Source organism: Pelophylax lessonae (assembly GCF_965119305.1).
Source record: "Pelophylax lessonae genome assembly, chromosome: 4".
Lineage (NCBI taxonomy): Eukaryota > Metazoa > Chordata > Amphibia > Anura > Ranidae > Pelophylax > Pelophylax lessonae.
The window spans coordinates 252,700,196-252,713,131 of NC_138771.1; the positions used below are offsets into that span (position 1 = coordinate 252,700,196).

Below are 12,936 nucleotides of genomic sequence, written 5' to 3' on the forward strand. Positions count from 1 at the left end.
GCGGTATTGCGGCGGACAGATCGGACCCTTGACTGACATTTTTGACACTTTTGGGGTTACCAGTGACATTTCTACAGTAATCAGTGCTATACATATGCACTGTTACTGTAAAAATACACTGGTAGTGAAGGGGTTAACTTTATTTGGAAGGGAGGGGCTGTGTGTGTCCCTAGGGGCGTGGTTTCTACTGTGATTGGCTGTGGCTCTAGCTGTAAGGACACTGATCAACGGATCTACATACCAGATCCGTTTTATCAGTGTCTTTGCAGCGAGGAGAATGACAGGCAGTTTGTTTACACAAGCTGCCTGACATTCTCCCTCTCCCCCGCCGATCGCCGAGTGGCCGGCGGACATCGGGTCCGCTGGTCACACGCGCGGGGGGGTCCGCGACCACGCGGGAGCGGGAGCGCGCCTCCGGGGGCGCGCGCTCGCTCCCTAGACCCTCACAAGCAAGCAACGTAGCCCTACGTTAGTTTGCCTGTGAGGGGCTGACCGCCGACGTAGATAGTCGTGCGGCGGTCGGCAAGTGGTTAAAGGGAAGTCAGAAGGTTTTTTTTCTTAATGTATTCTACGCATTAAAATAAAAAGCCTTCTGTGTGCAGAAGCTCCCCACGGCCCCCCTAACACTTACCTGAGGTCCCTCTCTCTCCAGCAATATCCATGAGTGTCTCAGCCATCGGAGATTCTCACTCCTGATTGGCTGAGATACAGCAGCAGTGCCATTGGCTGCCCCTGCTGTCAGCTAGCCAACCAGGAGAGAGGGGGGATGGGGCTGGGCCGGGGCTTCCTGTCTAAATGGACACAGGGAGCTGTGACTCGGCTCGGGTGCCCCCATAACAAGCTGCTTGCTCTGGGAGCACTGAACAGGAGGGAGGGGCCAGGAGCACAGAAGAGGGACCCGAGAAGAGGAGAATCCAGGCTGCTCTGTGCAAAACCAACTGCAACAGAGCAGGCAAGTATAACATGCTTGTTATTTTTATAGGAAAAAAAAAGAGACTTTACAATCGCTTTAAAGTACTTCTTTAAATAATAAAGGAACTGTAATGAAAGGAGTGTTCAAAACTTCAGAGCATGTTTCAAAACCTTGCAACACTGTAGTCCAGCACATGTACATAGCAAACATAGCAATAGGCAATTAAAATAGTAAATGCCATCTTTCTTACTTCTTATATTACAAGATGTTTGCAAGTTCTCTCCTTACTCATTATGAATCAGGAGACCTCTAGAAACTAGAATGACATAAACAGAGGTGTATCAGTATCTGCTTAAACATAGCAGACAATAAGGCTCCATTCACACTTTGCGTAGTGGGCCATCACGTTCCCAATCGTGATTTTGTGTGAGCATTTTTTTACGAGATTTTGCATGTCAGGCATAAGGGTGCCTATTCACTTCAATGGGCTGCCCTATGCACATTTGTTGGCCAAAAGAAGCTCCTGCACCTTTTTTGGGCAACAAGCTTTGTGTGGTTTATAAAGTCATGTTTTTACATGATTGCAGGATGATTCTGTTGTGCGACAATCACGGCAAAATCAGACTGCTTTTGGGGCGCCACTAGAATGAGTAGCAACCAAAAATGCGTTTTGTACCAATTATGAATGCTGCTGCCAGGCTCCGTCACCTTACCAACCACTCAGTGTCTGCTACTTCTCTGTGTCAATCCCTCCATTGACTCCAGCTCACCCAATGAACTAAGTTCAAAATACCAAAAACAACTTACAAAGCCATCCACAACTCTGCTCCCAGCTACATCATAAACCTAGTCTCAAAATACAAACCTTGTCATTCTCTTTGTTCCTACCAAGACCTCCTGCTCTCTAGCTCCCTTGTCAACTTCTGACATTCTTGGCTCCAGGACTTTTCCCGAGCATCTCCCATCCTATGGAACTCCCTACCCCAGTCTGTCTGATTATCTCCTACTCTGTTTGCTTTTAGACGATCCTAGAAAACCCTCCTCTTCAGAGAAGCCTATCCTGCCTTCACCTAACAACTGTACTTTATGTTTCTCCATCAGCTCCTCCCCCACAGCTAACAACTTTTGTATAACTTGACCCTCCCTCCAAGATTGTAAGCTGGGCCCTCTGATTCCTCCGGTATTGAATTGTACTGGAACCGTACGGTCTGCCCTCATGTTGTAAAGCGCTGCACAAACTGTTGGCGCTATATAAATGCTGTATAATAATAATAATGTAATGTAGAATCACTGGCAGAATCAATGAAATTCTACCCGCAACTCCAATTCACCAAGTGTGAATAGGGTCTAAGCTTTCAATACTAAAATGTCCCAAAACAGGCCACAGTAACTGACCAAATAAATCCACGCATAGACACTAGCCTATGGGACACTAGAAGCACCCACAAAGTGAAGTTGCCAAGTTTGTGGGAATCTAACTTGAATGCTATAGATTAGAAAGTACAGGACTGAGATTGCGATCTGAGTCACAGACTCTGAAAAAAGTAGGTGAAAAAATATTTTAAAAAGGGTATTTCATGGGGTAGATTGTCCTATAATAAACACAATACCTATATGAAAAATCTAAACAATTTAAATGGGTAACCTGCTAATACAGGGGTTAATAAGGGCTAAGAGTAAGGTAAGGAATAAAGGGTTGATTTACTAAAACTGTAGAGTGCAAACTTTTGTGCAGCTTTGCATGGTATCAATCTAGCTTCTAACTTCAGCTTGTTCACTTAAGCTTGGACCAAACAACCTGGAAGCTGATTGGTTACTATCCAGAGGTGCGCCAAATTTTGCACTCTCCTGTTTTAGTAAATCAACCCTTAAGTGTTTTTAAGGTGAACTCCAGACTTACCTTCACTCTTGCATAGACGTACAGGGCCTTCTCTTTTACTGGTTACTCTGATTTCACTGCACACTGAGAGTTTCTCACAGAGTGCTTTAGAAGCTGCAGCAAGTCAGTCTGAGCCTACCTTATTTCTTGGCTGGAGGCCATCCTGCATCATCTAGTCAATTCCTCTCCAAGTTGACTTTCCCTGACTTGTCACTTTCATTCATTGGATTTCAGTTTTTTTTTTCTATTTTGAAGGTTCAGAGTCACTTGTTAACATTCTTTTTGTAAATGCAGCCTGACTAGGAACGCCCATTCCTCTAGACTAGGCAGACCATTTAAAATTGGCTGCACACACATGACAACACAGCACATTCCTGCAGCATTTGTTCCACTGCATGATGGAAAGTCTCTGCAATATGGTGTGATAAACATGTCTTGGAATGACAACTCAACACACCATGTATCATGCTTTAATGTGTGTTGTAATAATGCACGGTAAAAAGCATTAACACCATGCACAGATATAAATGCAGCCTATGCCACCCCCAAATAATATATGCTCATATAACAGAAAACTTAAAGTGGTTGTAAAGCAATAGGTTTTTTTTTTTTTTAATCTTAATGCATTCTATACATGAAGATAAAAAGCCTTCTGTGTGCAGCAGCCGCTCTCAGCCTCCCTAACACTTATCTGAACCCCATCTCGATCCAGCTATGTTGCATTCGAGTCTTGGCTGTCTGGGACTCTCCCTCCTGAATGGCCGAGACAGCAGTGGGGCACCATTGGCTTCCGTTGCTGTCAATCAAAGTTAGTGAGCCAATGAGGAGTGAGAGAGGGCGGGGCCAAGCCACGGCTCCATGTCTGAATAGACACACAGATCAAGCTGATTGCTGTAGGGGCACTCAACAGGAGGGAGGGGCCAGGAGCACTGGCGAGGGACCTGAGAAGAGGAAGACCCGGGCTGCTCTTTGCAAAACCGCTGCACAGAACAGGTGAGTATAACGTGCAGGGCAGCCATCAGAAATTTTGGGGCCCCTTACACAGTTTTAGGCCTGAGCCCCATGGGCCTGACCACCAAGTTACATCCTCTTCCCCTGCCCGGGCCTGTTAATGCTCATGATTGAATGCTAGGACACCAGGCGGTCCTGGCAACCAAAAATGTTGACAGCGGTTGCCAGCGGGAGTCTGGGAGTCAGGAGCCAGTGCAGTGGGTGGCACCAGCGAGAGCCGGGACTAGTTGCCAGTGTAGGGGAGGAAGGGAAAAAAGAGGAGGTGTCAACTTGGAGCCTGGGCATCCCTCAGGACTGGGCCCCCCACATCTGTATGAGCTGTACCCCCCTGATGGTAGCCCTGATAACGTGTTTTTTTTTTTTAAACAAAAAAAAAAAAAAAGGAGACTTTAGTATTACTTTAAAGAAGTTAGATACAAGTAGGGCAGATGTAGATAGCAGGTTTCCATTTTAAAAAGACATCCCCAAAAATCCTGTTTACTTTTTACCTAAAATGCTGGAAACTAAAACAACGAATACAAAAAACAAATGTCAGTATAAGAAGATTACAATGTAAATGCCAATATAAGTAGATCCCAATAAAGATTTGTTATTGCACAATCGTCACGGTTTTTTGATTGATTACATAACTTTCCCATGACCAAAAATGACTATTCTTCACACTGGTGCTATCACACCAAAGCTCTATTAGGCCTCATGCACACTGGACATTTTGATACTCTCCTAGTCTCCTTTCCTCCTGGTAGCAACATTTTGGCAGAAAAAATATTGACGATTGTAAACATGCACGGCCAGATTAGACGCATCAAATGCTTGGGCATAAATTAATTTCACTGGCCAGAATATAGAATTGACGCTAAAGCACAAATGGCACTTTTCCACTGCAAGTACCGGCTCGGCTCTACTCGGCCCTGCTTGGCCCTGTTTGGTTTTCCACTGCATGGTACCACATGGTACGGTGTTGGAACGGTTTGGTACAGTTTGGTATGGTTTGCTTTTCCACTAAAGTAGTACTAAAGTAAGTGGGTGGGATAACAATGATTCTCTGACCAATCAGTGGCTAGTAGTTACAAACAGTCAAGGCTGCATGCAAAGGATTGTGGCATATGGTACCGGTATGGCCCTGTTGGAATCACAAATGAGGTGGTACTGCTTAAGCGAGCCGTACCGTTCGGTTCCATGTAGTGGAAAAGCGTCGCAGTACCGTACCGAACCGTTCCTACACCGTACCATGCGGTACCAGCAGTGGAAAAGCACAAAAGTGAGCCAAACCGTTCGGTTCCATGCAGTGGAAAAGCGCCATAAGTGCACCTAGTGTTACTGAGCATATAGATGCGTTTATAACCATCAAACATTTTTTCTGCCAAAATGCTGCTGCTTCTGAACACACTGGCAATGTTTTCTTTCTGCCTTTAAATTCTTCTATATGCCTATGTGTGCATGAACACATAGGCTACAATGCAGGAGCATTTAGGGGCAGGAAAAAAAATGACAGACACCCCTAAGAGCAGCAGAAAAAATGTCCAATGTGCATGAGGTCTAAATAAAAGGTTATGCAAGGTCTGTTATTGTCACTTCAATGGTTACATTCCAGAACATGAAGTAAATTATGGACGTTACAGCCGGTATAGGTTTCCAGAAACATAAATGAGCCTACTTCAAATGATGAATATCAACACTTCGAAATGGAGATTATCTGCTTTTGAAATCAACAATGTGAAGAAACTGAGCCAGGAGAACATGCTGGTACACTGCGGATTGTCTTACCTTCAGCTGAGAGGCCTTGCACATTAACTCCTCGTGCTGCCAGAAAGTTCAGACAGATATCAACATTCTCAGTCTGCAACATGAAGACAAATAACAAGTTACTTGGATTCTTTTTACACAATGTGCCAGGAAGTAATGTATGTTAGAACTGGAATAAATGCCTAATATTTACTACCACCATTCTAAGCGGGCATCATACTTGCTAATTGGAGAAATCCAATAATGCTTTCATTGTCAGCTCTACGGCTTGTAAAACAATTCATAAAGGCCAAATCCAGAATGGCATGCTAACTGATCAGCAGTCCACCTACTTAGTATGAAACTAAGTTTTTCTCAGAGCGGGCACTTTATGAAAGCACCCTTAGAGGACTGCGTGTGTCTGAAAGCCTGCACTGAATGTGGCTGTATAAAAAGTGTGCCAATGCAAAGTTTATGCTAATGATGTTTACATCAGTACACAGCATTGATTTCATCTGCTTAAAGTCAATTGTTAACCATACGTCATGTTACAGTAAATCTTGTAAATTAGTGCAATATGTATTAAAATGTATGTAAACCTGAGCCCACAAATATACTATATTGCAGCTTATCAGTCTTTAATCGTGATGGCTGAATCAGACCCTTTGCACATGGGGGCTTCAAACCATACAGCATGCATCTTAATGCACTTAGGAGGCACAGGTGCAATGTCCAGCTTGTAAAAGTCTATGGTAGGCTGCGGATGGATGGGACTGAACACTGTACCGAACAGTAATTGCATTTAGGGCCCTATGCATTCAGAGATGAATGTCAACAATGTAGGTTTTCTGCGTTCCAGGCATTTGCTGTAGCCATTCATCGCTAAATACATAGGGCATAAGGGCTGCATGTTGCACATGTGCCTCCTGGGTGCTCTAAAATGCCGGACTGCCCGCTGTGCAGCTAGTTGCTCATATGTGTACGGGGGCCTTAATTTTTTTTTCTTTTAGGCTTCTTGTTTGTATATGTTTTACCTTTAAATCTTGCAATAATGTACTGTCTAAGTCCCGATTCACACTGGGGCAACTTGTCAGGCGACTTAGCCGACTGACAAGTGGCGCTCCATTCAGTGCAATGGAACCGTTCTAATCGAAGCAACTCAAGTCACTCCGACTTAGAAAAAGGTTCCTGCACTACTTTGGGGGCGACTTGCATTGACTTCTATTAGAGAAGTCGTTCGCAAGCCACGCTGAAGTCGCACTGCACGGGGTGGCTTCAGAGTTGGGCGACTTTGAAGCCGCCCCAGTGTGAACCCAGCCTTAGGGTGACAACACTTACTCACTGTACAGTATCTGTGGAGGAGCAGCACTGTCACCCTGAAACAGGAAATGTGTTAACACTACAGAACACCTCCTCCTCTCCTCAGGTACTTATTAAACAGATATAACAAAATACTTTTAAAGGTATATTTAACAGAAGAAGGAACAAATAGGAGTTTATTGTTAGGGCCTACATAAACTTTAAAGTGATTGTAAACCTACGAGTATTTTTTTAATAAGAAACATGTTATACTTACCTGCTTTGTGCAATGGTTTTGCACAGAGCAGCTACAATCCTCCTCAATCTCTCACCGACGCTCCTAGCTCCTCTTCTTCATGGTGTGCCACCATAGGAAGCCACTTACTAATGTGACACACCTGCGGGCTCAATCCTGAGCCTTCCTGTCTGTGTCTATAGACAGTCTGGCTCAGCCCTTCCCCCCTGCTCCCCTGTCACTGTGAAGAGGCAGAGAGTGGAGGGAGCCATTGCTCTCGGGTACAGCGCTGGATCAAAAAATAAGATAAAATACCTTCTACCTTTACAACCACTTTAAGTATTAATGAAAGAGGATCTTCAGTCCCCTTACTGCTGGGCCCACTTCCAGCCTTATACCTTATGGCATTGCCACATTTGATGGTCCAGCACCTGCGCAGACATGTTGAGGGTCTCTGTCTGGATACCAGGACCTGGCAGAGCCCTGCAGCACGTCTGTGCACATGGCAAAGAATCAGTGCATGCGCAAACCGAATAGAGGTCCTGTTCCTCTTTAATTGTCTCATCTTAACACATGAGCATGAGCAAACCGACAAAGATGTTCTGAAGGTCTCTGCTGTTGACCCATTCAGGACATCTGCACACAAGTAGATCAGGTTCAATGTCATTCTCACTTAAGAGAGAAAGGTGGAAGTGCTACCCCCTGAAGCACAAAAATGTGTGCCAATGACACATGGCAAAGAATCAGAGCATGCGCAAACCGAACAGAGGTCTTGTTCCTCTTTAATTGTCTCATCTTCACACACGAGCATGAGCAAACCCACGAAGATGTTCTGAAGGTCTCTGCTGTTGACCCATTCAGGACACCTGCACACCCGTAGACCAGGTTCAATGTAATTCTCACTTAAGAGAGAAAGGTGGAAGTGCTACCCCCTGAAGCACAAAAAATGTAAAAAGCAAAAAAACATAGTATCCAATTTTGGGAGAGGGAAGGGGTAGGAGCCATTTGCACACAATTTGTTTTTCTGCAGTGATGGTTCGCTTTAGAGATTTAAATTAGGAAAAAAAAAAAAACTTCCGTAAATAATAATAAAATATTATTATATCAAAATGTAGAAAAAACTAAAAGCAAGCAGTATACATTAAAATATATATAACAGCATATAAGTGACTGCAACTATTTAGTTGCAGTGTGGGCAATGTCCAAGCACAAATTTCCTGCAACTTTATAGGTAACGACAATGCTGTTAAATTAGTGCTTATTTACGCATTATCAAAATATTTAGAAACAGACAACAAATAGTTAGGATAAGTCCCGGTTCACACTCCCGCGACTTGACAGGCGACTGGTCAGCCTGACAAGTCGCGGTCCATTCAGTGCTACGGGAACCGTTCTAATAGGAGCGACTCAAGTCGCTCCGACTTAGAAATTAGTTCCTGTACTACTTTGGGGCGAGATCGGAGCGACTTGCATTGACTTCCATTATGTGAAGTCCGTGCAATTTGCGCCGAAGTCGCGGTGCATGCGACTTCACAGATCGCCCCCGAAGTCGGATCGCCATAGTGTGAACGGACACTTATAATACTTATAATGAGCTATTATTTAGATTGTGCTTGTTTTAGGGTGATACAGTCACAGGTAATTAACCGATCACCCTGAGATATCTCCCACTGTAATTGGTCCCAATGATTTCCAATGGGAGAACTAGTCATTCTGCATTGGGAGGCACTGTAGGGTGTCAAGGTGAGGTTCAATCTCAACTCTTGCCGGGGATGTTTGTCCTGTTTGGAGTGTGGCCTGATTCTTATAATTTAACTCTTCATTGCTTTTAGGTAAATGTTAAAATATTGACATATCATATATACCCTGAAAACAAACAGAAGTTTCTCTTTAACTTATGATCCTATGTTTTGGAATAGAATGGCAATAAATTCCCTCTGAGTGGTAAACGCAGGTCCTTCATCTTTTATGAAAGCTTTGGATATTTAGGTTCACAAGTATTTAAAAGGTATTAAGGAAATTTTAGAGAGCAATAGCAAATGTTGGGAGGTACTTGTCATGATTTGCAGAACACTGCTTTTTGGCCTAGGGTTTTTAGCACTAAAAACAAATGTATATAAAAATTGGTGCAGTTATTTCTTCAATGTGAAATCTATTTCTGTAGATATTGCTACAGTGACCTGCACCTTAACACAATATAATAGTAACAATTAACATTTAACCTACCTAGATAGTTAAAACAGTAAGCAATTGCTTTCCATAAAAATGTACTAATAGCCATTGTATGAAATTGTTATGCTTGTATAACTTTTTGTTTTTATTCAATAAAACTTTATGGAACAAAAAAAAAAAAACAGTAAGCAAATATGGTCTAAATACAAGACTTGTGTATTCTTAATTGAATCTTGGCAGTTGCATATCATCTATGGGTGCAATGTGTGGTGCACATGGGCCCCTGAGGAGGGTGGGGCCCACTGTGCTCTGACACACAATGAACCTATGGAGGGAAATTGCATTATGGCCGTGCATTGTGCCCCCTGCATGTTGAGGTGCTAAAGCCACTCCTGTCACTGCCCGCTGCCTGTGTCCCCGATGCCTGTTGCTGTCTGGAATCTGTGGTGTTCAGCATCACCGGGGGTTTGGGGTGCTGATGTCATCCTGAGTACAGGAGAAGGGAAATCTCACATGACACTGAAGTCAGTCTAAAGTCTGCTAGGGAGATGGGGGGATTGTGTTGGGCAGACTGCCCTGGGGAACAAACTAACTCACTGCACTTGGTACTAGGGGGCAGACTAACCTGGTGGGGAGGGGATTTTATTGGGAGACAGACTGACCTGAGGGGATTGTATGGGTGAACAGACTGGCCTTGTGGGGACTGTATGATTGGACAGAATGACCTGAGGTGGATTGTATTGGAGGACAGACTGACCTGGGGAGGATTGTACTGGGAGACAGACTGACCTTGGGCAATTTTATGAGGGCCAGGCTGGCCTGGGGGAGGATTATACTGGGGGACAGACTGACCTTGGGCAATTTTATGAGGGCCAGGCTGGCCTGGGGGAGGATTGTACTGGGGGACAGACTGACCTTGTGTAATGTTGTGTGGGCCAGGCTGGCCTGGGGGATTGTACTGGGGGACAGACTGACCTGGGGAGGAATTGTACTGTGGGACAAATTGACCTGGGGGTTTTTACTGAAGGAAAGACTGACCTGGGGGTAGAATTTTCTGGGAGACAGACTGTCCTGGAGGGAGGAATTATTGTGGGGGACAGACTGACCTGGAATGAATGAAAGTTTTTGTGGCTAGAGTTCACCTTTAAAATCAACCCCTAACTTAATCCTGAAAATTACACTTTGCTCACCCTTGGTGAGGGAATGTCCCCTCACTGTCTTTCCTAATGCCAATGCCATGGGGGGAAAGTCTCAAACAGGGAAACAGAAAGCAATACAATATTGATTGTGTGGCTAGCATTTCTTAGCATTGTGATCTGTGTTCTTCTTGAAGATTGTGCCCCACTTCCTGTCTTGGTGACACATCTCCTCCTAACCTTAGCCTACCAGTAGTTTAACCCCAAGCACTGAAATCTTGGTGCTGGCACAACATGATTTTCCTGATTTGATGTCCTTCCTATACCTAAGGAGAGATTGTGTAATCAACAGTATGTTCTTATAATATCATACCCCTTCAAGAAGAAGGGGTCTATCTAGAGCCAGCAGGGGTTAGAAATCTTTCACCAGGTATACAAATGTTTGTTGCTTCTTAAAATCCAAGCTAATTTCCTGTGGCTGTATAAGAATCCCGCAGTAGGATTTCCTCATCCATGCAGAATTTAAAAAAAGAGCCCTAACCCACACAGTAAAATCCACCATCAAAAGAACATAGTACAAGCGCTGACAGTTGGCAAAGAGTTTCCAAGCAGCTTAAATTGCTGTGAGACTTCCACATCAGCGGGTATTCACTTTGCTTTTTCAACTCTAACTACTCGTATATACAACTCTATTAGCAATAAATCAAACTGCAGTCATGCTTCTGAGCGCTGCGTTGTATTGAAATAATGACACCACTATTTAACTCACAACTATAGATGTTGGAGGACTAAATATATTCATTGATCAGTAACAGTAGCTACAGTAAATTTTGGAAAAAAGTAGAAATAATGGTTTAAAGTCTCAGTCTCCCCTACTGAGGGGATTCATGTGGATAGTCAGGTTGGCTAAAAAAAAAAAAACAACTAAAGTTGGACTTAACTGTCTGTCCAGTAAACTACCATCTCAAACGGTAATTTTAGTGATCAGACAGTACTTATCAGCCAGAGTTAACTGATAACGGCCTAATTTAAAGTGGAATTAAATCTAAAAATATAACAAAATCTGACAGGTAGGATTTTTTTTGACAGAAGAGACCCCATTGGTTCCTTTTGCCATAAACCTTTTTCCATGCCTATCAACATTTATGCATGCACAGCTCAGCACACATTTATGGCACCACTTTGTGCCGTAATGATGTCACTCCCATGCATTTGCACGGGAGTGACATCATTGTATCCCAGCCAACAGAGTCAGGACCTAGAAGAAAGACCAGGAGGAGACTGAGAGTCAGTGCTGGAGGGGATCACTAGACAGTTAATTCTAAGCACATTATGGCTAAAAGATGATAGAGCCCAAGAGATTTTTTTTTTTTGCAGAGGTTTAATGCCTCTTAAAAGTTTATCCAAAGCCAATTTTGGTTTTGGTTAGAGAGCTGTCTTTGTCCCAAATGAAGAGATGTACCCTCTCTGTTTGTTCTGGTAACCATTGTCACCAGGACCCAACGTAAGGGAAATCTAAACTTCTGAGTTGTCAACAGAACAGAAATAAATGATTAATCCTTCAATGGGTATATCATGAAAACATGATTCATTACATTGTGCATTAAAAAATTGCAAATAAAGTGCAAATAAAATGCAGCTGAATGACAGATGCATAGGAGTGAATGTGCCATAAGAGAGGATTTCATTTACTTTAAAAAGATCTCTTCTCATTTCCTGTTGTGATATACTTTAGCAAGGCAATTTAAATAGTAATGTAAAAAGTTAAATATTACTGAAAAACAACTATTGATTTCAGTTTAGTATAGTTTGAACAAGGTGAAATTTAACTGGTTATCATGGGTTAACAGTAGTTTTTGGGAAAAATAAAAGTCAGCAGCTACAAATACTTTAGCTGCTGGCTTTTAATAAACAGACACTTACCTATCCAGGGACCCAGCGCTGTCATCACCCATGCCGTTTATTTGTCGGTCTTTGGGTGCTTGAGGCCACCATCTTGCTTTCGGAAATCCAGCTGTGAATGCTTGCAGCTTTACAGCTGGCTCCCCAATGCACATCTGCGAGTAGTGATGCATGTTCTGAATAACCTGCAGCCTCCTGGGACTGGTGATGTATCCCAGGAGGTTGCAGGCATAGGAGGGGGGCCGGGGGGGGGGGGGGACAACTTCCATTTGGATCACCTAGGCGATACCAGCAGAAGTGGGAGTGGGTACCTGTCAAAGCTAGGTACCACTCCCTGAAAAGAAATGGTAGAGGAGAGGGGGATGAGGAGGATAAGCAGAGCTTCCCTTTTTAGGGGAGGTTCTGCTTAAGGCCCCTTTCACACAGGCGGACCGTTCAGATCCGCCTGTTCATTTTTTTGGCGGATCTGAACGGTTCCCCCATGCATTTCTATGGGGCATCGGATGTCAGCGGAGACATGTCCGCTGACATCCGACCCGATCCGATCCGTCAAATCTGGACGGATGGAAGCCCTATTTTCCATCCGTCCAGCGGATCGGATCGGATGAGAACGGACAGACGGTCCGTTCCCATCCAATTTCCCCCATAGAGATGCATGGGGAAC

General features: G+C 43.8%; 1 protein-coding gene across 15 annotated transcripts in view; it reads right to left on the reverse strand.

The window, feature by feature from the left end:
* Positions 1-12,936, reverse strand: part of NAV3 (neuron navigator 3) — a 921,889-nt gene that overhangs the window by 288,412 nt on the left and 620,541 nt on the right. For all 15 annotated transcript variants that reach the window (XM_082254072.1, XM_082254071.1, XM_082254082.1 and 12 more), the window contains one exon: positions 5,571-5,643. In XM_082254072.1, the coding sequence (XP_082110198.1) occupies positions 5,571-5,643 (73 nt within the window). The remainder of the gene's footprint in view (positions 1-5,570; positions 5,644-12,936) is intronic.